Source organism: Macaca thibetana, chromosome 1 (assembly GCF_024542745.1).
Source record: "Macaca thibetana thibetana isolate TM-01 chromosome 1, ASM2454274v1, whole genome shotgun sequence".
Classification (NCBI taxonomy): Eukaryota; Metazoa; Chordata; class Mammalia; order Primates; family Cercopithecidae; genus Macaca; species Macaca thibetana.
The window spans coordinates 146408736-146434939 of record NC_065578.1 but is presented as its reverse complement, the minus strand read 5'-3'; the positions used below and the strand labels follow the sequence as shown (position 1 = coordinate 146434939).

General features: G+C 36.3%; 1 protein-coding gene across 11 annotated transcripts in view; it reads right to left on the bottom strand.

The window, feature by feature from the left end:
• ESRRG (estrogen related receptor gamma) overlaps window positions 1–26204 on the bottom strand; it is a 643046-nt gene that overhangs the window by 217401 nt on the left and 399441 nt on the right. Inside the window, exon 1 of one of the 11 annotated variants that reach the window (XM_050780400.1) lies at window positions 7311–16037. The exons of 8 other annotated variants lie outside the window; for them this stretch is intronic. In XM_050780400.1, coding sequence (XP_050636357.1) covers window positions 7311–7366 — 56 coding nt within the window. In that variant the 5' untranslated portion in view covers window positions 7367–16037. Of the gene's footprint in view, window positions 1–7310; window positions 16038–26204 lie in introns of those variants that run through there. 2 more of the 11 variants (XM_050780487.1, XM_050780410.1) reach the window with 2 other exon arrangements.

Genomic DNA, 26204 nt, shown 5'->3' with positions numbered 1-26204 from the left:
CTGTGCTTCTGCCTATTTTCTGTGCATAAGTTCTTAATTTACGTTTTAATTTTCTCTTTTTTTTTGCATATTGAATATGCCATACAAAATGAAAGCGTAAGTTTTTTTTCTTTTCCAGAAAATGTATGCAAAGTGCAACAAAAAGAGGTGTTCCCTGATAAAGGTGGATTGTCCATGTTCCTTTGGATTCTCCCCTTCTTTAAGTTTTTATTTACTTCACAAATAAGAGCAACTGAGGTTCACTACTTCAGAGACTTTTGTCTTTCTAATCCTATTTTACTTTCAGGGTAGTAGAAAAATTTCCACAAGCCTAAGTTATTCTCTTTTTTTTTTTCTTGGAAACTTATTGTTATCTATGCTATCTGTATTCCTACAGTTCATTTTTAAAGATAAGTAAGCAAGCAAGCTGTTTTTTCATTACATTTATACTAGCCATCAATCTGATATGAGAATTTACTGGTAGGTTCCCTTTTATTTAGTACCATCTTAGCCAACTGTTTGCAGAGAAGGTGTATAATGAAACAAAGTTAAATTGACACGTCTGTGATATGCCTGACAGCCCTCAGTATGCCCAATATTAATTTGTTTTCTTTGGCTAGGTAAGTCTTGCCAAAGCATATTACACATAATGTGTACTTCCAACCAAAATGATGAAAAGTATATATGAAATTTTGTTTCACTCAAAGAAAAATGAGAAGTCACAGAGGAATATATATGACAAAGATTATTTTTTATAATTAAAATATAAATGTACTTTTCAGTTCTTTTAGAATTTAATCTAATCTGAAATAGGTTCCCTGTAAGTTTTGGCAATTTAATAAGTATTTAAAAATTTTAAATGCCAAAACCAAGTGTTTTCCTTTTCTATATTGTTTGAAAGAACTGCATATAGTCATAGGTTGTATTTCTAATTGTTAGTGTTGTGTGTTTTATAGCTACATTGAAATGCACATAAAGATCTATGCCAGTATACTGAAATGGACTTTAATTGACCAGAAATAAGCCACTTTCTTTAAAACTGTGCCTTTTCTTTCATTGTTTTGCCTTAGTAAGTTACCTTCCAAGTATACGTGCATTGTCATAAATTAAAATGACATATCATTTGAAGAAATCAAAACATCAAAAGCAAGTTTCCCTCAAACATTTAAAAAATATTTTTAAACATTATAAGAGGAAATTTGTGTATATACACACATATATACAACACTAACTAAATCTAAACTCTCTCAATTCAATAGTTTTGGATAATTGGTTAGAAGATACATTTGGAAAACCCTGTATAATTGATTAGAAAACACATTTGGAAAATACTGAGAAATATTGTCCAAATCATAGAACAAGAAACATGTTTCACTTCTGGAAAGAAAAAGTAGAGTGGAGAGTTGTGTGTGCTAAAACTCTGAATGGAAATTATTTTATTAGCTAAGGTTTCCTAGACCTTACAAAGTACAAGTCTAAAAATGAACTTGAAACAAGAATAAAAGGCCAGGTAAATCATGCAAAAGTCTGTCATTTCCTACCCTCAGATAATAAAGGAGTTAACTTTGATCTGATAGACTGGCATAAAGAAGCGGTTAGCAGAATTTTTTTAAAAACACAATAGCAGTAAATTTGTTAAAATGTTATGGAAATAAATAAAAGTAGGCAATGAATCTAGGAATTTTAAACAGAATATGAATTAGAACAAGAATTAGAATAGAAAGAGCAATTGCATAAGTGGTTTCTCTCAACACTCATTTACTAAGTAAATTCACAGACTTCTAAACTTACCTCTTAGAATAAAATTAAATAATTCTGAAATCTATAATGTACTTTATAGAAATATAATACTTATTACTTTTATATATTTGCTTTTAGAAAAAGAGCAAATGACATGTTTATGTAGTGCAGATAAATGAAATTCATATTTTGCATTTGTTTGAAAGCTATCATGCTTTACATTAAGATGTATTTGTCAGGTCCAATTGTGTAAGAAAAGAATGTAGCCAAGAGCTAATTCAAAATTGTTTCTTGGATATGGGCCCAAACCATTAAATTATACATTTAATATCAGTAGTTTCTTTCCTATTTTACAAATTATTTATGATTTCTAGATACTGAATACATGAATAACAATAACGTGAAAATTCTAAAATCAGACACAAACTGACTTACTAGGTTACCTGTTAACTGTCTAATACACACTAGTTAAATAAACTCAGTTTAAAATCAGATCTGTAAATAACTGAAATACCGATTCCAGGTTAAAATCATGCCTGACAAATTTAACTGGCAACTAACTGATTAGAATAATGCTTGAGATCTATTTTATTATATAAATGCACATGAATACTTTTAGCAGCATATGTATAATCTACACAGATTACCTCTTCCCATATACATGCATATTTCACATGCATACTATACATGCACACAAAGATACTCCTGTGTATCCTATTGACTGCTTTGAGTTTAAAGGACCATGTGTGTATTTATTTATTAATAATATTATAGATCATGTATATCCACATATACATGGCTATCAAAAAAATCAATGACAAAACATACAAAATGCAATGGAAAGACTGTCAAGCGGCAGAGATGCTTGGTGTCATCCTTGCACTATCAAATATACACATAAGTATGATTGGAGAAAGAGAGGCTAAATATTTCACTGTCAGAGAATGTAGAGAACTGCAATTCATTTCTATCTCTTGTGCTTTAGGACAATGACAATTTAATACAATGCCAGTGGATGTAAAAGAGATAAAAACTGAACAAACTGGGCCAGTATAATCAAAGATTTTTCTCCAGAGAGCTGGCTAGGGCCGGAGCTCATATGCACTTACAACAGATCAACATTGTATTGTTTCTCTCTTCCATGAATTTGCTGTGAAGCAAAATTCAGAGCAAAGCTTAAGTGCTGCAATGATTCTAAAGTTCTGTTGAGATCTCTCAGACCCTCTCCTCTTATTTCTAAAAGCTGGATAGGTGATGCTAAAAAGTTTATTTGATATTAATTGGTTTAATAGAAATCATTGCTATTAATTGTCATTTGTATGAAAAAGTATCTCTCATCAGCATATAATTTATTTTATAAAATAATATAAAGCAAAACCTTCAGTGCTTAACATCACTTTACAAGTAAGACAAAGAAATATTTTGTTTAGTCATTGGGCTAAAACAAATGTTGAGGAATTTTTCGTAAGTGATAACGCACTTGAGATTGGGCATTATGCCTACCTTCCAAAAGAACGGTTTCTTCTTTGTCTGTAATTCTTACAGGAGTGAGGTATTGTGAAAGTATTGTTAAATAGAATCATAGAGAAGTTAGCTGCCCTCTTTGATGAATAGCACCAGGTATCTAAAATTAATTGCAAAAGTATGGCCCGGCTAATGAGATGGTCCTTATCTTTTCTCAGCACAGGAAGCACAAGTATTTTTCTGCTGGCTCAATATTTTAGGAAAATGCCTAACGTGTTATTAACTAAGTAAGAAAAAAACTGATTAAAATACCCCAAAGAAATAAATTATTATAAATTGTAAAATCTGAAAAATTTAGAGTTAAAACTGATTTCCTGCATTATTTTTAAACCTTCTTTTCTTTTCTTTTTTCACTTTAAAAAGAACAACAACAAAAAAATCTTTCCTCCTGCTTCTATTAGCATTTTTAAAAGCTGAATTAATTACTATTCTTTATAAAATGGCCAATATATATTATAGGTCAGATTAAATCAAAGAAATATATCAAAGGCCGTCAATTTAGGAAAAAAAAAAACAGAACAATGATACCTTATTTGGGGAAAACACTAGAAAAATGATCATCTATGCAAGAGAATTAATGGATATCCACAAGGGCTTTGCTAATAACATGGGTTAATTACCGCTGCAACACACTAGGCTCAGTAAATAAAGCAGCAGTGCCATAAACACATTAAGATGAGAAACCATCACTATAAGAAGAAATAGCCAACACCATCACCCTTAGCTCTGCCCAGGAAATGGAAAGCTGTTTTTTAGTCCTTTCTATAAAAAAGGATTTTTAAACTTACCACCAAATGTGTATAGGGTAATACATAAATACCCTGACACAAAGGGCTAGTGGAAGATGGGGTACCCATCATTTATCCACCACTCCTATTCAACATATATTTCATTAACTCAGGAACACTTGTTTTTTTGTTGTTTACTTCAAGAAGAAAAATCGTATGTTATATAATACTCGTCATCTGGCCACTTCAACTATATGTAGTTTGGAATATGTACAATGATTATTTAATTTTTAGGAAAATAGAATTAATCTGCTCACTTTAGTAATGTAATGGGCAAGGTTACAAGACTACAGCTCAAGAATGCTCACAACTAATTGCAGCTGGTTGTCACTTCAAGCAATTTAGAGAGAAATCATCTGAAAACCCCACCAACACCACATACCTTTAAGGCTGCAGGTGTTTTCAAGATTTGCAGGGAAAAAATAAAAAACAAACCATGAAGAAAAGTCATGTGGGCTCCAAGTCTAGAGTTTAAGTATTCTTACTCGAAAAAACAAAGTGTCTGTTCAGAGTTCTCAAATAACATCACATCTAAAGGGACTTGGCCAAGCTCTTATCATTCCCTAAAAAAAAAGAGGCATCCCCTCTGATTTTGGCTTTTTGTTGTTGTTGTTACTGTTACTGCATATATTTTTCCTTTCTGCCTGTTTTATCACTTATAATTTGACATTATGGAATTACTTTGGGATTGTTGTATTTTTTTAAATTAGTATAGATTTAAAAAAGGAGAGATGAGAAAAAGAAAAAACATGAAAACCCTGAAACAGAGAGTGAAGCATGCAAAATAAAACTTGTGTAGCTCCAAACACGAATCTTAAAACACAAAACTCAAATTTTCAATGTCTGGACTTCAGTGATCAGGCTGAAATTTACTAAACTGTTCCCTCCTCGCCTTGTCTGTTTTGGAGTGTTTCAGTTGCCTTTCCTTCTTCCAACAGCTGTGACAACTGTTAAAACAGTCAGTAAAATTAAGTCCGCTCTATAATCCTGTAGTCAATGTTACATTTTAATCAGAGGTTGAAAGGGATTCATGTGATGAGCACACTCATTTAGAATGATTAGACTGACACATATGTCAAAATGAGCAGATATATTATTTTCATCTATTTATGCTATCAGCTATTACTGCTATTAAATGTGAAACAAGCTTTCAAGTATTATGTTCTTTAATGTGCTGGCACATTTCCTAAAATAAAAAAATACATAGTTAGAGGTTAACATTTTAAGCTCTCTTAATGGTGGTCAATAAATTGTATGAATCTTTTTAACAACCTCCAAAGCAGAAACTGTCCAATATTTTCCTCTAAAACTGTGTAACTCTGGTTTCATTTCTGTGTATACACACACGTGATGGGGTTTAACCCAGTACAATTACTATGAATATTAATAGCATGTATAAATTCTGTGGTTTATTAATTGAGACAGAGAGGCAGATGCGTTGCTTAGCGTTAGATCTTTCTGTCTGTCCAGTGAACCACGTAACCATCAGAACTGCAGGCAGACAATAAATCTGTATTTTTTAAAGATGACTTTTAATTGAGCCCAAAAGAAAGCTAGTTTGAATCTTGCGCCAAAGCCAAAAGGACATGTGCCTTGATTTCATTTAAATGCATCTGCTTTAAGAGGCTTATCTAAACGAATTATTCAAATTAGCTATAAGAAGTTAAATTCAAGGAAACTACTTCAAAAAGAAGGCTCTGGGGGATTTTAAAAGTTTGTTTTCTTTATTTATTTACAAGACGAAGTTCAGAATCTGGGCGTGCTTGGATAAGACATTCTTCCTGACACGAGGACATCTTAAACTCTCCAATTCTACAGCCCGAAGTACACTAACCTTCAAACTACACTTGAGTGGGCAGTCCTACCTTTGTTTATTTTTCATTTTTATTTTTACACATCTTAAAGTTGTTTCTTCCCTTGAGTGTTTCAAACTGATGCAAGCACAGCCTTATAATCTTTCAGTTCCTCCTAAATCCATCTCTTGGCTAATATTCCCTGTGTGAGCGTGGACGTGGGTGGATGTGCATGTGTGAGCGTGCATATACACACACACTCACACTCACGCTCAAACATACAGGAGCAGCCACTGAGACTGCAAGTCACTTTTCATCTCTTAATTACAAAGCAATGCAATATGCAGTCACTAAGGACAGCTAGTGGACATCTACCTATAATGCACTACCTCATCTTCTAGAGTTTGATATTTTCTTCACAATCTATAGAGAAAAATGTTTGCCAAGGGCACTCTTTTCAGAATTATAACAGTTGGTATTACTGTAATGTGAAAGCAAAGCAATATAACTGACTCAACAGAAAGGGAGATAAACCAGTGACAGCTCTGGTGATATACTAATATTTTATCTTAACAGTAGGTTGAAATTAAGTTTATGACCTACTCATTTACACAAAAATGCCTAATTTACTTCTCGTACCCCCTACGCACTCCCCCCCTTTAGTAATCTAAATATATATTTCCATGTGCATAAAGATATTCATAAATACTAATTAAACTGCATGTAAGAACGAAAGTACTTTTCTATATTTTCTGGACACAATAAATGAGACAAATCCACACTCTGAACAGAGTTTATTTAAGAGGAAAATTTTTAAGTCACTACTGTTTCTTCTTTAGTTTCCCCCCCCCCCCTTAAATATTTATAATGTGTGAAAATCTCATGTTACCTAATGGACTGATTTGTCAGTTAAGTGCTGACTTAACGCTAACCATGCAAATAACATTATTCTAGCTCAGAATTGCATAGGGCTAGTTTTTAAATTGTTCTCTGAAGGAGAATTAGTAAATGTGCAATTTTGCCTCTAACTCTGCGCGGTAAGAAATGACAAGGAGCTGAAAATATCAGTCAAACTGCAGATACATAAGAGGCACTCAATAGTACAAATCATTTTGAATATTGTATTTTAAAACATCTTTCCTTGGGAAAATGGGTCCTAGTAAAAGATGCATTTTAACAGTTCACTAAGCATTTGTGCCAAGTGCCTATACTTAGCACCTGAATAAGAAGTGACTGTCACACAGCTGTTTTACTGACAGTCACTGAGCTTTGCCTCAAAGGTAACATTGTAGTCAGAGAACAATTCTCGACTTACTGAATTAGGAGATCACCCTCAACACAAAAGACACAGACAGACACAAACAAGCACTCGTGCACACAAAATACCCAGGGCATTACCTGAATCAGTGTGTAAAGATACAGTCTGTCCGCCCCCACCCCCGCACCCCCACGACGAGTTTAAAAAGGAAAGAAAAAAGGTACCTACTCTTCCTCGTAGTGCAGGGGAAAAGATTCAGGAAGGCAAAGTTCTACCGAATCCATGTGCGACCGGCAACCATTATTTGTGCACCCCAGCTATAAATCAAAGTTTCCTTGACAGAGCACAGTGCAATTAACACAAATGTTCTCCTAGTGACAAGCCTATAGGCACAGCCAGTTGGGACCAAAGCTCTCACACTCTCCTAATCAAGGACTTAAAGCCCCGATTGGAGCTTATTAATATGAAGTAGGGCTTTACATATGCAGTCCCACCGGCCCAGCCGCGCAGCCGATTGGGGGGCCTCTGCCCAATCAGGAGGGAGGCGACGGGAGGCTGCACGGAGCGAGAGGAGCCAGGCAGGTAGGCAGGGTGCAGAGAGCCGAAGGGGGCTGGAAACTGAGAGTGGGCAGAGAAAAAGGGAGCGGAGAAGGGAGCGGTTGAAACGCTCCCAATACACACTCTCGGGTTTGATTTTTTTTTTTTTTCCTCCCTTCTCTCTCTCTCTTTTTTTTTTTTCTTCTGGGAAGCTACAAAAGAAACATAACTAACTTAACTCTCTAAGCACTGGAGGGATTTGCCTTTGATTTCTAACCTAAGATCTCTTTTGCCTTGAAAAGGAGAACTCACGCAGACTCTCAGTTAATTTGGGAAAGGATTCTGCGGAAGGTAGAGAATTAAGTTTGTCCTGCCGTTGTCTGTGTTTTGATTACACCGGGGGCTGCTGTTTATTTGGTGCTGTACTTTCTCATGTATTCCTAATCATGTCTTTTCCTGTTTTCCTGATGTATGCTGGGCATTAAAAATAATAATAATAAGGACATTCTTCTAAATTGTTTGAGCATGTGAACTGGGATCGTCATCTCTGAAGTGGAATGCAGTTTTACACAACTACAGAAGAGGAAACAGTGACAATACAATTTGAGAGAATGCCTAAGTAAATTATATGTGTAAACCTTTCTATACCTGCGACTGTCTCTTTACGTGTAGACACAACGCATAGCTTTTCAAAACAAAGGTAAACAACCGCAGGACAAATTGGCTTCTTCAGTTTTAGGGGTGGGGAGACTGAGGGTTGTGGGGGTAAATAGCGAATTAAATCTCTCTCAATGCATTTTGACAAAATAAAGAGAGCATTTTTTTTTTTTTGTAGGGAGAGCATTACTAAACAGTGCACTAAAAGTATTCTTAATTATTGGTATATATTTCAGTACAAGCTTCCAAACTAGGAGGCATATAATTATATATATGATTTTACCCAAAACATCCTGCTTTCAAATAAAACACCGTGTACATATTTGTTTCTATACATAAGGCACCCTATATGCTTTAAAAAAATAAACCCAGAAACATTTTATAAACCATCACACAGTCTGGTCACTATAAGAACTAGTTTCAAACAGATAATAATTTACAAAACTAAGAATTCTCAATCAAAAGTGTTCAAAAAATAAATAAATAAAAGGAGGATATAAGAGGACAAGTGTGTTTTTTCCTCCTTTAATTGTGTATACCGTGTCTTTAATTTCCATATAACAAAGAGTTTGCTTAGGTCCTATTTTAATCTACAGGATTTTTTTATACTAGCAAATGTACATTGGAATAGATACCAGCTATTTATGGCGAAGAGATAACTGCTACCTTATGGAGAGTGAAAAACCCACAATTTTGATATAATTCAGCTCTACTGCTTATCAACCTTTTATGTCTTAAGTCCTACATGATAGAAATAGGATAATCTTTGAGATCAAAATAAATTAGTTCAGATATTCATCGTGTGTTAAATTCACTAAATTAGGACTCAACTCCTTCAACCCTCTCAAATTTTCTAGGTCTTAAAAAAAACAAAACACTAAAATAGAGCAGCCACATTAAAATTCAGAATATAAAAATGACAGACATGATTTGGTCCCCCCACAGAAGAAAGCAATTTCACTGCCTTGTATTTAGCTATATCTAAGATATAGGCCTGATTACTTTTATTTGTGTTCTAAATGCATACAAAGTTTCTAGATCAGAACTCACATAGCAAAAACGGTGCCTCAGAATACTGTATAAAAGCAGGTAGTAAAAGCTTAATTACCAGTAGCATTATGCTGTCTATATTGTTAAATGTGAACTCTGCAATTAAGATGTAAATTTGGTTGTGAGCAGTGAATTAAAAGAGCTTTGAGATGTAGAAGAAAATCCAAGCATTCTGCAGACACTGAGAGAGAAAAAAATTGTCTATTCAATCTCAAATAAGACATGTAATCATTTTACAATTAAAAAAATAAATAAAACAGGCATTTTGCAAAAGAAAGAAGATTTTTCTAAACTACACTCAAAGAAATATGGAAGCTAATACTGCATTACAAAGACAGAAAAACATCCTTTGATTCATATGGTTACTATCTTGATTTCTGAATAAACTAAAATTCTCAGGGTAATTAATAGATTCAATTGTACATACTTTAAAAAAGATATACCAAAAAAAAAAAAACCAGAAACTTTCCTTCCTGGTTTGACTATGGATATTTCTGTAAAAAATATAAATTATTTAATGTACTCAATGCATCTGAATGTACTCAAAGAACGCACTCCGATTTTGCACCTGTGCAGAATCCTGTACTGTGTTCAGTTTCTTTGCATTATCATGCTGTGACAGAACCTGTTTATTACTCCTTTGAAATGGCTTTTTAAAGACAAGATTTGTAGTGTATTTACCAGTGGACCTCAAGTCACCAAATTTCGTACAAGTGATCTTTGATTTCCCATAATTTTCTTATTTCCCTTTGGGTACTTATTTGCCCTCATTATGATCCATTTGACTTCACTGGTGTATATTTTTAAAGATATTTAGACTCATACTTATGTGTAAGTCTTTTTGCTGTGCTCACAGAGATACATGTACAAACATACACAGTATCATCCCCACTGATTTTTCACTAACCATATTTCATCTACGCAAGGTGCAGTGTTCACTGAGCTCACTGCTTTCTGAGTGATCAGACATGTACCAGGTTTGTAGAGTTGGATGTTTTCCCCTTGGGATCAAAGTATCACCTGTACAATTCAAGGACCTAAAGACTATACTTACTGTCTTGAATCCAATTTAACCAATTTAAATTTTTTAAAAAAAAATCCTCTTCACTAAACTTGTGAGACAGCTTCCAGAACCTTTTACAAATACACAGCTCAGTCATCTCAAGAAACTTCCCTGGTCCCAGATTTTTCTCACCTTGAAGGAGAAAACAATGGATAATCATGGGAAATAAATGCACCATGAGTAATACTGAACTTAAACCTTCAAGAATCTCAATTACAAAAAATCTGGAAAAAAAACAAACAGATAAACAGCCTAGGATACACATATATTTCCAGTCTATACACTTCACAATCTTACCACAAGGAGTCTACCCAAATCAAGAAAAACTGAACCAAACAAAAGGATCTCTCACGATTGTTCTACAAAGAATATTAATAAATTAGTTAATATCAGTCTATTATGCATCAGACTCTTAGTGTATACATAGTTTCAATCTCTTCTTCCTGAAATAATGCAGTCATAAATATCCAAATAAATTCATTTTCAGTCCCAACCAATGTAGTCACCAAGCAGAGAATATACTTCATTTCTATTTCAAAGCACAGAATGAAAACAAGCAAAACTCAAGTGGAAACAACAGGAAGATTCCTATAGTCGTATGCACCAGACATTTTACTACATTTAAGTCAGAATCATTTCCTGCAACATTCTAACTAGGAATTCTTATGTTGCTAGAAGGTGATGAGAAATGCTTGCTGTTATTGCATATTAACAGCTATATTTAGCTCCTACCTTTCTTTTCTGAAAATTAACAGGACTAACCTGCTTTAAAATGTTCAAGTTTATCACTGTCATTTTTGAAGCAAGTTTTTTTTTATATTACGCATTCATCATTTGTTAAATATGTAAAACTAAACAAGGCATAACAAATTTAGATTTTCAAATTGCCTTGTAATCTTTCCTCAGGAGTATAAAATCTTTGAAAAGCTGTTTAACTTTTTGAACTATTTTCCCTGCTGTTTTAAATGTATCATATATAGTATAATATACCATCCTACAAAAAGCAAACCAAGACAATTACTAACTACTATCTTTAACTCCAAAAGAAAACCTTGGGAAAAGAACCTAAAATGACAAGCAAAGCACCAGGCTCCCTTGTACTCCTCATGAGCTGTGTGGCTATGGGCAGGTCACCTCACTTATCTGTCCCTCATTTCCTCATCTGAGAATTGGGATTTCCTTTGTGCTATAAACCTGCTTAAGAACACACCTTTCCCATTGAGAACATGCAGACTTCTTTCGAAGTCAGGATGACTACTTTACACTATATTACCACCAGCCCTCTATCAATTCATCATTCCTCATTTCCTGTTGCCTTTCATTTCTAGGGCACAGGCTTTGATATTTAAATTATTGTCTCGATTGGCAAGAAGCAATCATTTCTACTGAAAGTGATCGCTTCCACAGAAGCACTAATAAAAACCTTTCCTTTTGACAAACCTCTTGTCCAATAAATCCATCCCATTCCCAAATTATGGAGTCTATATATAAAAAAAGCCCCTTCTCTGGGGAGCAACTATCTCACCTCCATAACACACTAAACTCTTTCCCACTGTGTTTCTGAAAGCTGAAGAGGGGGGGAAAAAGAATCAGAGAAAGACAGAAAAACTAATAGAGGCAATTCAGTTTCTGTTTAATTAATTCAGGATTATTTCATTTTCATTTTGTCAAACTAATAATACACATGGTGAAATGTCAGTAAAAATTAAATTATAAACTACAGTAGCTCCAATGGGAAAACTGACTTTAGTTAGGTTGTATTTCCATTATACTTGCCCTGGTAAGATACCAAATGCATTTCATAGTATCCTACAAGCTTTCTATAATCTGCATAGCATGTATTTACAGAGCAATAGTTAACGTTTTGAGATTATACATTAATAAACGAGTTGCAGTTATATTCCTTCCTGAATGTTAAGCACCATGAGCTAAATGCAGAAAACATTCAAGGTCAATGTCCCGTTTTAGACCTTTTCAGGCAGCTGTAATATTATGATAATCAAGCTTAAAATATTCCTATAGAAAGAGTAAATTAGCCTTTTCACTTGAAAGATGATTATGATAAACAATAAACCTAAGAGAGGACAAAATCCCTATTTTTAAAAGCCATAAATTGTTGACTCAATCATGTGTGTGATAGTGTTGTCCAAAATAAAGGGTAGCTTAACTCTGAGAGGAAGGTGGAGGTAGTAGTAGAGAAGGAGGGGGAAGTGGAACACACATGACAGATTCCAGAATAAGCAATCCATGCTTTGATACCAGTAAAATGATCAAATTACCCATCCTAACCACCCCATTCAACACATAATATATTTGAGTCTAAAATATATATATCATAAAACATCAAAAAAAGCACAATGTATTTTTTTCCTGACATATATGGATATTCAATACAAGTTTAAAAACTCGCTTTTCCTGTGGCTTGTGTTAATCCTTTTGTCCGAATTTTCAAAGGACTAGTGAAAAAAAAAAATAAGATATTAACATCTGGTATCCATATAAACAGGTTTAAAGAGTTATACTTTTTTTTTTTTTTTTTTTTTTTTTTGATGTTTGAACTCTCTGACACACTTCTAAGATTACTTTTTATAGATGACTATGTTTGGTAACAGTCTCCTTCCCCCAATCAAGGCAAATTAATTAGAGGTGTGTGTTTGTCATACCTGGAAGAAGGTTTTAGAGTAAGGGATTACAGGTCCTTCTGGAACATGCCTTGGGTTCGGATTCCAATTATGAGGGGTGAGGCTTTGGACTGGAGTCAGCTTCACCCATCTTAGTCTCAGTTTCCTCAGCTACTAAATGGGAATAACAATAACAATCTTGTAGAATTATTATGGGGATTAAGCAGGTTAAACCAATTTAGCACAATATCTGGCCCCAGATTGGGGACCATATGATCCAGTGGGCTGAGGAAGTTTTGGCTTGTACCAGTTGTCCTAACGTAACAATTTGCAGTAGCACCTTCTTACACCCTCCATAGTGTCCCCATTTGGAGAATGCATTTTATTGTCATCCTACATTTAGTGAGCCTTCCATAAATATTAGTTATATTATTTTTAAATCTTTAAAAATTATTTTACAAACTTTTAAAACTGAACAGAGAGATGCAAGAGAAAGGCATTGTAATTCATTTGGCCTCCATCTCTGACTAGGAGTGGAAGATACTGGATACAGAAAAGAAAGTGAAGTGCAAGTTCGTTACATTATGAATTGCTTGCCATACTGGCACATATACATTGGCTGCATGTAACAAAAGGGAAAACTAAAAGATGTCCCCTTAAAGTTACCATGATGTTCTCTGCATGGGGATGAGGAAGACAGACTTGGGAAAGTTAACTGATTCTGCTGACTCTCCAGAGAATTCAATTGTACATTGTTTACCAGAAAGAAGGGGAGAAATTGCTCACAGTCCATTTCTCTTCCTTTAAGACACTTCTTACACATCCCTCTACTCTAGCAGTTCAGTCAATAATGCTGTTGATTTTATTACTATCCCAAGTACAAACTCATTCACCTAGGAGCTCTTTTGATCAGATATCCCAAGAACTCAATTTCTTCACAAGGCTTTGCTCTTGTTACATTGAATGGCCACTAATCTATGGCAGCACATAAAGTCTGGGCAACGGGGAATTACAGGCTGGGAAAGGCCATAGGGATTATGAGTCCAGCTTGGTTACTTTACAAGTAAAGAAAATGAGGCTCAGGATGGTTAAGAGCCTTAACCCAGGTTACATACCTAGGTAGTAGGAAAGCTCCTATTAGAAAAGATTACATTTCTCCCCTTTCCAGTACTTCGTTAGCAACAAGCTACCAATGTTAATGTCACAATTGTTCACAATATACTAGCGCATAGACTTCTGACGGAGATTTGACCCGTCTGAGGACAAAGGTCCAGTAAAAGCCAAGGGACATCTGAACCCAAGAGATAAATATCCAAGTGTAAACCAAATGGTCCTCTACTTTCTCCAAAAGTTTAGAAAGGTTAAAAAAAAAAAAGTTACATATTTAAAAAGAAATGGGAATGTATTAGTAGAAATAAATTCTGTCTTCTCTTCAGCTAATTATTGTCCTGTTAGAAGCATATTTTAGCTATTGTTTCTTTCAAGGGTTCAGTTTTGTTAAACAGCCACACCTTTCCTTACTCTGAACTCTATCTGACTGTAATCTGTGAGCTGGGCTGGGTCTGACAGTGTCCCCAGGGCCAGTAATGGAACTCAAGAAATATTCCTGTCAATGTTATAGGAACACAATGAATACGTCTTGGATAAGTGAATGAATGAATGAACTAATGACCAAGGCTATTACTCAGTTAATTATTAAATTTAAGAGAGGCTGCCAAATTTAATGAGATAATTTAAGCCAGGTAACTAGAGTAATACAGGAAAAATTTAAGACATAACATGATTGAAAAAAAATAGGCAAATGGTGAAGCAGAAAGTTGGTAGAAAAACATAAAAAGAGGAAAAAAGAATTGAGGGCAAGGCCTGCGCCATGCTATACTAAGGCGCACCAGCACTTCATCATCATTTATTCTTCTGATAGCTAAGAAGGAGCAATGTAGAATGATTGCTGTCTTCCTCTACTTTCTAATTTTCCATGTTTTGTAAATATTCATACTGACTATTGGATAATGAAAACAATTATTATTAAAACAAAAGCAAACAAACAAAGCTGCCTTATCAGTACCTAAAACTGTGACCCTTCCCAGGGTAACATGGAAACATTTTCTCATTTAATCTGACAGCAAATGCTTTTAAAAATCGTGATCCCATGTCCTGAAACTAAAATTTTTCAAGTGTTCAAAAATGATTCTTGTATGTTACATAAAAATTTCTATATTAAGGATTCTAAGTACTTTTCATTATCTAAAGATTTCTTTGGTTAAATGTTGACAAGGATCCCATGAAGAATGGTCATGGAGTTCCTGTTTCTATAAGATGTTTGACTGGAGCAGAGTGAACACTGAATACTTTCAGTGGGAAGGTGGATTTTTCCTCTTATGGGGGGAGGAGGAAGGGAATTAATCAGCAGAATAAGGCAAAGGTCTTACCTTTAGGCCGCTCTTTACCTCTCTTTACTCCCTGCAGTTTTTAAACAAGACCTGTACGTTTTGCTTGATGATTTCATTGAAAGAGCAAGACCCTGATGAGAACATATCACATTCTAGAGAGCCAACCGTTATTTCTAGAAAACCACATTTTGGATGCAAAAAAGAGTGAGATTCCCTGGTTCAATTATTACACATACATATGCATGTATCTAAATGCAATATGTACCCCCAAAATATGTACAACTCTTACATAGCAATTTTAAAAAGAGAGAGTAAGACAAAGAATTCCTTTTCCATTTCTGTGGTAGATTAAATTACAGGAATGGTGGCGGGGGAGGGGCATGAGGACTGTACTCAGGACACTGAAGTCCTGGGGTTCTTATCTCACCTACAGTTTGTAACTAAGTGCACAGATATTTGGATCACGAAGGTTTATCCAATCAAACTGTGTCACCGAAAAGCAAGAGTTCAGTTACCAGTTGAATTAGGAAACTAAATAAATCAAAGACCATTTTCGTTAGTGAGAACAGACATGGATTAATTCATCCTTCGATAAATTAGAACGTTAAACGAAGAAGTGAAATTTAACAGAGAAAGATTTTTAAAATTTTTATATTTTTAAAATATAGACAGAAAAGTTAGCTGTTTAGAACATTTAAAAATTCTAATTAAGAAGTGGAATATCCAATATTTTTGCTATAATTTAACATTAACAAAGAAATTTCACACGTGCTCCTTTTGTTCCTCATGACAACTCGCTGTAGCAGGTAGAAACTTTATTATTATTATATTATCATCCCATTTTACAGATGACACTGAGATTTAAAGGGTTTGTTGATTGTCCAACAGCACTCAGTTTTCATGCTTCAAAGTTAACATCTAGATTTATTGATTTTTTTTTTTTTTTTTTTTTTTTTTTTGAGACGGAGATTTACTCTGTCACCCAGGCTGGAGTGCAGTGGTGTGATCTCAGCTCCCTGCAAATTCCGCCTCCCAGGTTCAAGTGATTCTCCTGCCTCAGCCTCCCAAGTAGCTGGGACTACAGGCGCCCACCACCCCACCCAGCTAACTTTTGTATTTATAGTAGAGACGGAATTTCACCATGTTGGCCAGGCTGGTCTCAAATACCTGACCTCAGGTGATCTGCCCTACTAGTGAAAATGTACAATACAAAAAGAAAACCACTGGGCTTGGTGGTGTGCACATGTAGTCCCAGCTACTCCAGAGGCTGAGGGAGGCGGATTGCTGGAGTCCAACAGTTCAAGGCATCAGTGATCAATGATCAATGGTCACACCTGTCTATGAATAGCCACTGAACTCCAGCCTGCAAACATAGTGGAACCCCACCTCTAAAATTTAAAAAAGGGTGGGGGAGGGGAGAATCCTGTGGTCTCAATAATTTCCCTTCTCTAGCAAGAATTTTACTCTGGTTAGGTACAGCTCCAAATTGACTGCTTTCCCTTTCTGAAGTTTCCCAGCCATACAACCACAGTAAAATTCGAGGATATCTGAGCTAAGGAACCAAGAGACTTAAAGAGGAGCAAAATCATTCCTCATTAAGACAGAAGCAACAACAATCCAAAAAATATAACTCAACTTTAAAACTACCATATTTGCTTAGAGTTTTTCAAAGATACCCTTGTTAATAAAATAGAACTATGATCAACCCATACAACATAACAGCTTTCAAACATTCGTGTTTTCTTCAGAATTATTCTGATTCATCTGTATAATCTTTCTAGCCTGCAGTATAAGGGCCTTTCTTTTTTTTTTTTTTTTTTTTTTTTTTTTTGTCATACTACCAGGTGCTTTGGGGCCTGGGCATGTTACTACTGCTGAGAAGATCTGGGGAGAAAACATGGCCACATTTTCTTTCCATATTACCAAAGATGATTAAATAAGACAATATTAGCTATAATGGACTCTTTTTGTGGTGAGAGCTTTCTAGTACTGCCCATGTTCTCCCCCAACATTGACTTCATTGCCATCATTGAACAGTTAAACCTATTCAATTATTCAATCCTAATCAATATTTTGAGATGTAAAGAAAGTAAATGTAAATATTTTGTTTATTTTTACCATACTTGATTCATGTGCTCTTACTGGAGGAGAAAGTTACATATTTATAAATAAACCATTGCAAAACAAAGGCGGGGGGTCCTTTTCTTGTAATTCTGGCTCTCATTTAGTCAGCTACAATATTTAGCAACACAATCCGCAGGGTAGATAAAACACTCTCAGGCCTGGCGCAGTGGCTCATGCCTGTAATCCCAGCACTTTGGGAGCCCAAGGGGGGCGAATCATCTGAAGTCAGGAGTTCGTGACCAGCTTGACAAACATAGTGAAACCCTGTCTCCACTAAAAATACAAAATTAGCCAGGTGTGGTGATGGGTGCCTGAAATCCCAGCTACTCGGGAGATTGAGGCAAGAGAATCGCCTGAACCAGGGAGGCAGAGGTTGGCGGAGATCGCGCCACTGCACTCCAGCCTGGGCAACAGAGCAACACAGCAAGACTCTGTCAAAAACAAAAAACAAAAACAAACAAAAAAACAAAAAAACACCCAGTCTCAAGTGTTCCCTTTAGGAAGCCTTCCTGAAAGGGCACCAGGCGGAATCAATGGCCTTCTCCTCTGTGTCCTATCATGCTTTGCACTCACTGGTCTAAGTGGTTTGTGTCAAGGTAGATTGTCCTTATGTGTCTCTGCCTTCCACTGAGTAAACTTCTTGATGGCCTTTAATCCTCTGCCCTGTGCCTAGCACTGAAATCTAGACATTTTAGACTCTCAACAAATATCTGCCAAATAAATTTCTGATTTTGGCAAAAATGTTCACACATTGATATGGTTTGGCTATTTTGTGTCCTCCAAATCTCATCTCGAAATATGACCTCCAGTGTTGGAGGTGGGCCTAGTGGGAGGTGTTTGGGTCATGAGGGCAGATCTGTAAGGAATGGCTTGGTGCTGTCCTCCCAGTGATGAGTGAGTTCTCACTCTGGTAGTTCACTAGAAAGCTGGGTGTTTAAAATTTTAAAGTGTGTGGCACCTCTCCCCTCTCTCTTGCTCCCTCTCCCACCATGTGATAGGCCGCTGCCCCTTCACCTTCCGCCATGATTGTAAGCTTCCTGGAGCTTCACCAGAAGCAGGTGTCAGCACTTACCCTTCTTGTACAGTCTGTAGAACCGTGAGCCAAAATAAACCGCTTCTTTATAAATTACCAGTCTCAGGTCTTTTCTTTATAGCAATGCAGCAACAGACTAACGCACTCATACAACTTGATTTTTTTTAAAATGAGTTTCAATGTTTCTCTGAAGAAATTTTGTCAGTATTTTAATGGGGCTAATATATTCTACATATATTTGCTTTCCGGGGTCACTATACTCACCTTCACTTCAGAAAGATGAGAACAGGAGGGGAATTTTCCAAGCGTCTATTACTAGGGTATTAACCAGTAACATTTCTAGACCCTATGATCCATACAAAATATGGTGCTTTTAGGGAGTTAAGGACTTTTTTTTTTTTTTTTTTTTTTTGAGATGGAGTCTCTCTGTGTCGCCCAGGCTGGAGTGCAACGGTGCGATCTCAGCTCACTGCAAGCTCCGCCTCCCGGGTTCACACCATTCTCCTGCCTCAGCCTCCCGAGTAGCTGGGACTGCAGCCACCACGCCGGGCTAATTTTTTGTATTTTTAGTAGAGATGGGGTTTCACCATGTTAGTCAGGATGGTCTCGATCTCCAGACCTAGTGATCTGCCCGCCTCGGCCTCCCAAAGTGCTGGGATTACAGGCGTGAGCCACGGCGCCTGGCCGTTAAGGACTATTTTAACTGTGATATTTATCCCCTCAAGTTGACGTCACGCTGAATTTTAGGGTGAGGGTAAAAATACCATCTCTGAAGTTCCCCTCTCTTTCTCAGAGAAGCAAGATGTGGTAGAAAGAATAGTTGAGGAAGAATGGTTTTTGGTCATCTGTACGCTTGCGCTAGGTGCTGCATTTATTTCACTGGGCTTCAGTGAATAAGAGGGAACCGGTGCAGTAGTTTTCGAAGTATGGATTCCAGACCCGCAGAATCTCCATCAAGTAGAAGCTGGTTGAAAACACAGATGAGTAGGCTTCACCCCAACCTACTGGGTCAGAAACTCTGGGGGTAGATCCCAGCAGCCTGTGTTTTAACAAGCTCTCCAGGTCATTCTGGGACATGCCAAGATGTGAGAATAGGATCTCTATAGACCTGTTTCATTCTAAAAGTCTACAGTTTCATCATCGGGAACAGAGCTTTTATTAAAAATAAATGGCTCAGAATTCACTTTATTATTCATATATTCTTCATCCCCAGCCCCTAAGTTTTTTAAACTTCATGTTTCAACATATTGAGTCTCAAAAATCAAATCCTGCAACAAGAAATACCAAATAAATCAATCAATAAAGTGATGCTGGCTGCTATGGCTCAGTCTGCAGACAGCAATATGGTCCTTGAACTTTTAAAAACTTTAAATTCAGTTCTTTCTCTGGTTAGTATATGTCTCATGGTTCACTCAGCTGCATCTGCTTCAGAGTTTGAAGCAAGAGCCTTAAAATCGGTAGAGACAGATATGGTGACCAGAAGAGCTGCAGACAGTGGTTCACCCTTGTTTTGAGCCTGGCTTCTGCTATTCTTCAGCTGGTAGACATGTGGGCTGATGGGTTAAAGTCTTGTATGTCTCAATTTCCTCATTTTAAACATGGTGATGACTCCAATCTCATACTGTTGCTAAAGGGGACTAAATGAAATGGTCTACATATCATTGGTTTAAACCTTTGAAACATTCCAATCCTCAGGCCTCACCCCAGCCAATTAATTTAAAATCTTTGGCATCAGGAGTTTTGAAACATCCATCCCAGGTGACTTCAATACACTGCCAAAGTAGAGACTGAGACCCACTGGTAAATTACTTAGCCCAGGTCCTGGAATCATTATTTTACCATTATTGAACTGTATAAAGGAAGTGTACGTAAAAGCATAAACTTTGATATCAGATGGCCTCGTTTTAATCCTGGCTGTACAGACTGTTGGCTGTGTGACCTTGGACCTTACTTACCTGAATTACTGGTTTTATCATCTGTTAAGAACAACAATTAGCAAGAAGGGATAAAAAAGAAAAAAAAACTTATCTGCTTACTCCATAAGATTGTTGTGAAAACAAATAAGATAACATAAATCCAAGCTCACTGTGATTGAGGCAAGTATAAGAAAATATTCGTCCTTACATACAAGCCCACAAAAACTATCAGTGGCTTGTGTTAGATGCCAAGTCACTAAATGCAAGTGACTTCCAGAACTTCACCAGTTTTGCAGATGAGACATCGTTTTTTTTTTTTCTTTGAGGCCATGCTAATACCCCAAAGCCCAACTGTGATCATAGGATGAGATAATCTGGCTCCACATTGGAATCACCTGAAGACCTTTTACAACTACAGCTGCCTGGGTCTCACCCAAACTCACCCAGTGAAAATCTCTGAGGGTGGGGTCCATACAGTGGTATTTTTGGGATAAGATCTACTGGGGATTCAAACTGCAGCCAACATTAAAAAGAAGGAAAAAGGTGAAGTTAACTGCTGAGGAAGGGGCTTAGGGTAAAGTGAAAACCATCTATGGACTTCAGCTTTTGTAGTGACACAATGCTGAGAAACCAAATTTCCAGGGATCCGTCAGTTTATGAAACTTTACTAAAATAAGTCCTGTACTGCCAAGCATCTAAGAAGAAAAAAGTGAACCATAAAATGCTTATCAATGAAGAGCTGAGTATAATGTAAAAATCTATTCTAAATACTATGCTTCAGAGTAAAAACAGATGTAAAATGGTTAAACAGAATCTGTGGTATCATAAGGCAATCAAATTTAGTTGCTTTTCATTTTCTTCCTTATATTCTTATGCATTGTTTGGATAATTTTACAATGAATGCAGATTATTAACAGAAAATAATAGTCAAACAGAATGTAGTAAGTGGAAAAAGTAAATTAAGTAGGGGAAAAGTATGAAATGGAGAGACAGTAAAATAAATGCCAGAGCTGAGAAAGATGAAACAGCGTGCACTTATAAGTAAAAAAAATTTCTAGGACTCTGAAAGTGCTGGAAGATTCCTGAGTACACACCAGTGTTTCACTCCTCTCTGCCTAGAAAAATCTTACTTACCCTTTTAAAAAATTGTATTTGTTATTTATTTACTTTTGAGACAGGGTCTCACTCTGTCACCCAGGCCTGTCACCCAAACTGGAGTGCAGTGGTGCAATCATAGCTTTCTGCAGCTTCAAACTTCTGGCTTGAAGTGATCTACCACTTCAGCCTTTCAGAGCAGTGGGATTACAGATATGTCCCACTGCAACCAGCCCCTACTTGTCCTTAATACTTAGTTTACCTTGGAGCGGAGGTCAGGGGAGGTTCCCAGTAGGATAGAGACCTCAGCATCCCTCTATCATCTCAACTAACCAAATGCTATTAATGTTTTCTTCATATTTTATCTGATTCTCCCGTGACTGTAAGCCTCTTGAGAGTAAAACTGCATCCTGTTCATCTTTATAAATAATCCTGACACTGAGAGACAAGTGCATAAATGGTATCTCCAAACATTCACATTAAAGTGAAAAAAAAAAAAAAAGTTCCCCGTCTGTGGGAAACAGGCAGAATAAGATGTGATATAAACATAGCCCTACATAAGCTATTTTTTAAAATAAAAACAAAACAAAGACAAGTCCTACACATAAATTATCTTCTGTGATCTTCTGGACTTTCTATTTGAGGTTAACAGTGAAGAGCTGCCAATGTTCATTGCTCAGTGGGTTTTGATCCACTGATGACTGGTATGTGGAGTTTATACCAATAGTTCTCAAAGGAAAAGATCAGTATCATCCAGGAACTGTTAATGTAAATTCTTGCCCCTGCCACCCCAGAGAAACCCTGGGGATGGGATTCAGCAATCTGTGCTTTATCAAGTCCTCCAGGTGATTCTGATGCATGTTCAAGTCTGAGACCCGCTGGTCTAAATTAAAAGATTTAGAAGAAATGAAAAAGCCAGCTCACTGCTAACTCCTTCTCAAAGTCTATTTCGCTAATATGGCTCTCCTATATGTGCCATGAAACCCCAAACTCTGATGAGCAAATGTTTCAAAACAGACCAAGACACATCTTGACTGTTAAAATTCCCACGTCTGACCCCTCAAGAGAATGAGGTTTGAGATGCAAAGGACAATTCCTACAGTTTATCCTGCCAGACTCCTTCATTCCTCACTCTGTTCCCTGCAGATTGTCTTGTAAATGTGGCCACAGACACATCTTCAGCCCTGAGTCTGACTCCTGACCTCAGCTATGTTAGCCTCTTTGCTGCTGAAGAACAGCCCCTTGGATCACTGACTTGCTATTATTCTATGCTTAATAGCTCCGACCTGTGCAATATTTTTTATCTGGCTACAGTCCTATCTCTAAATTCTCTATTTTGAATGAATACCGATTTTGTGACATGAAGTCTGCTATATAATGAAATGCAAACAATGAAAAGGCTAAATCAGTTTACAAAAAATCTATTTGTCAAACAGTGTGGAGATGTTCCCAATTTAGTCTGGGCAGTTCATGCAGCTCTTGATAAGGGAGTTAAAAACCTAGCTGTTCACAGAATGAAAATAAAGGCATCTGCACCACAGATATATTTTCCTTTCAAAAGTCTTTGTTGTAACTTGTAGCTAATTAAATGCCCTTACACAAGAGGTGCACACACACAGCAAAATCAGAGAATAATTTTACAAGGGAGCCCCAGAGAAGAGAAGAGCACAACACAAGCTTCCCACTACCATCTCTTATATTGCATTTACATTTCTATACAGCTTCATCAGCCTGACAAAAAAAGCACAAGGGGAGGCCTTTTTTGTTCAATTTTGGACGAGAGAGATTTCTAAGCCCTGCAAAGGAACGTGCTTAACATTAAAAAAAAAAAAAAAAGAAGAAGAAAGAAAGAAAAAAAGAAAGAAATTGTAACCCTGCCTTAGATGCTTGTGGAGAAATAATGCTTTCTACACACCTTTCTGTATCACCGACAGAGGAGCTAAAAAATTATCAAGAACTTAAAGTGTTCCATTTTTTTATTTGTAGTGTTTTCTTCACTCCTAGAGATTATTTGCAGGCAGAGGTGCCTCTGTATTAAGCTTGACATTTATTTGAGTGGCTTTGAATTTACTATGTCACATTTGTCAAAATGGGATTATATATATATATATATATATAGACATTCTTTCAATTTTCCACCTTCTGAATTTAACTATTTCATTGGGCAGATTTTAAAGTGTTAATTCTCAGATGAATTTTTTTTAAGTCATATATGAAATTGGTTCTCAAATATAACTGGCATTGAGTTATCACAGTCCCCCTTCTCTCTTCTTTCACGCCCCCGTCCCCATATGGGAAGACTGTCCAACATAATGGGATAGCATTGGATATAAAAACAGAACATTGTCTAAACAGAAGAACCATTACTAGAGAATTGAAAGCTCTTTGGGGTCGGGGTAATTTATATTATAATTATTTCTTTATACCTGTTCACAATCCTGTGTCACTAAACGTGTGGACCCCTCAGGCTAAAACACCAACCCCACAACCCCTTTCTAACACTCCACCCCACCCCTACACATACCCCAAAATACCCCCCTACACATACACACACACACACATACCTCTTTTCCAGATGGAAACTCAGAAAGATCACCTCCTCTCTGAAGGCATCTCTTATCCTGCCATCCTTTAGCATTTTCATACCTGTACGTGGTTTTACTTCTCTTATTAAACTGTAAGCTCCTTGAAGGCAGTAACCCTGTCTCATCTCAGAATGCTTGGAACACAGCTTAGGGCCTGACAGACTGGATGTTATTGAATAGGCTGTTTAATGAATAAGTGAATAAATGCAAGTCTAGCTGGGCAATTGCTTTCTGAGCTTTGAACTCTTACTTTTATGAAACAGATGAATTCATGCAACCTTCTTGATGTCAAAATATGCCACACTTTTGTACATGGGTGCTTGGAATACACTTGTCAGCTTTTAAGTCCTATTGGTTCTGACTCTAAATCATCTCTACCTTCTCAAAGTTAAATTCCAACTGCCTGAATTTCCTCACTGGTGGTTTCATTGGTCTCCCTACCTCTGTTTTTCTGCTTCTTCCTAATTCATTCTATATGCCATTCTCAAGTACTTTTACCTCACATTTTCCACTGTTACAGCACAAAATCAAGATTCTTGTAACCTGAAATTCAAGTCTGTTCATAACTTGACCCAAACTCTCTTTCCTGGCAAGTTTCCCACAATTCTGCTTCAAAGACCCTGGGTATCACAGTCTTCGCTTAACCTGAACATACCAAATGCATTCCTATTTCCAGGATTTTTGCCTCAGCTATTCCCACCATCTTATATTTAAAGGACACCCATTTGTAATGCTCTATATACATGTGATATGTCTTTATAAAGTAGGTTAGAGCCTTAAAAAAGGGCATGGCCAATTCGACTTGAGAGAGGAACCAAAGAGGCAGATTTTCTGAACTAGTCTCTAAAGACTGTTGGGGGAAGAAAAATTTGTGGTAAGTGAGCAAACTTTAAGATAAAAGAGAATAATTGAATCATATTTATCCAATAGAATGTAAGTTCCTTGAAGACAAGAACTACCTGGTTCATCTTTATATTCCCAGTAGTACCTAGTAGAGTGCTTTGTATGCAACAGTTGACTACTAAACATTTCTTTAATGAGTGTTTATCCATTTCTGTCCTAACTCCATCCAACCCTTACGTAGAGTACCTTGCATATACTAGATACTCAATAAATGACAGCTAAATGAATGAATGATTTCTTGATCTTTCCATTCCTTGTTAAAATGCAAAAGTGGGGAGAGGAACAGAGTAAGTAAAATTGAAGTTACCGAAAAAAAAATCTTAAGAAAATGAATCGGTATGAACACAAAATATGCTTATTTTGTTTACACATCAAAAGTAAACTGTACAAGAAAACAAGTAAAAATGTTGAATTCATATCGCCCTCTGGTGTCGGACTCTCCCAGACAATTAAAAAAACTCTCAAACTTAACAGTTTTAGGGAGATTTTACATCAAAATAGGAGCACTCAACCTTCCCTGATCAAGGCAAAATGAGTGTAGCATTGAATGAGAAGTGCAACATCTTTCAAATTTGCTTCAGTTGTTAAAGATGAAATTATTAACTCCAACAAAGTATGGAGCCACCAATATATTTGCTTAATGGAGTGAATTCCTCCTTCTGTCAAAGTCACTGTGTCTCACCATGATAGTCATTAGAGACCAATGGAATGAGGCTGCTAGCTGTACTACAAGTTCTCTGTATGAAAGGTGTGCTTTAAAATCTAAGACAATATGACTTTTCAACAATAGTATATAATGGAAATTTATTTATTTACTAAGCATGAGAAAAGCCATTGAGTAAAGAATGAAAGTTACAAAATAGACACAGTCTATTCATTTGCTATTAATGATGGGGCACTGTGCTGATGCAGCTGAAATAAAACAATACACCCTCCTTAAAGTGACGCTTAGGATCATGGAGAGAACCCTGGAATAAATATCTCAGTGTGAAATCATTGTTCTGGCTATAGCATAGAATTCAGAAAGTCCCTTATATTAAAAAATATAAAAGCGTTCCTCTTCAGGGTAATTTAATTTAGAGAGCTGGTTTAAATATTCCAAAAACTAATAGCATGTTTTGAAGGCAGTCTTAGACCCAGAAACATAA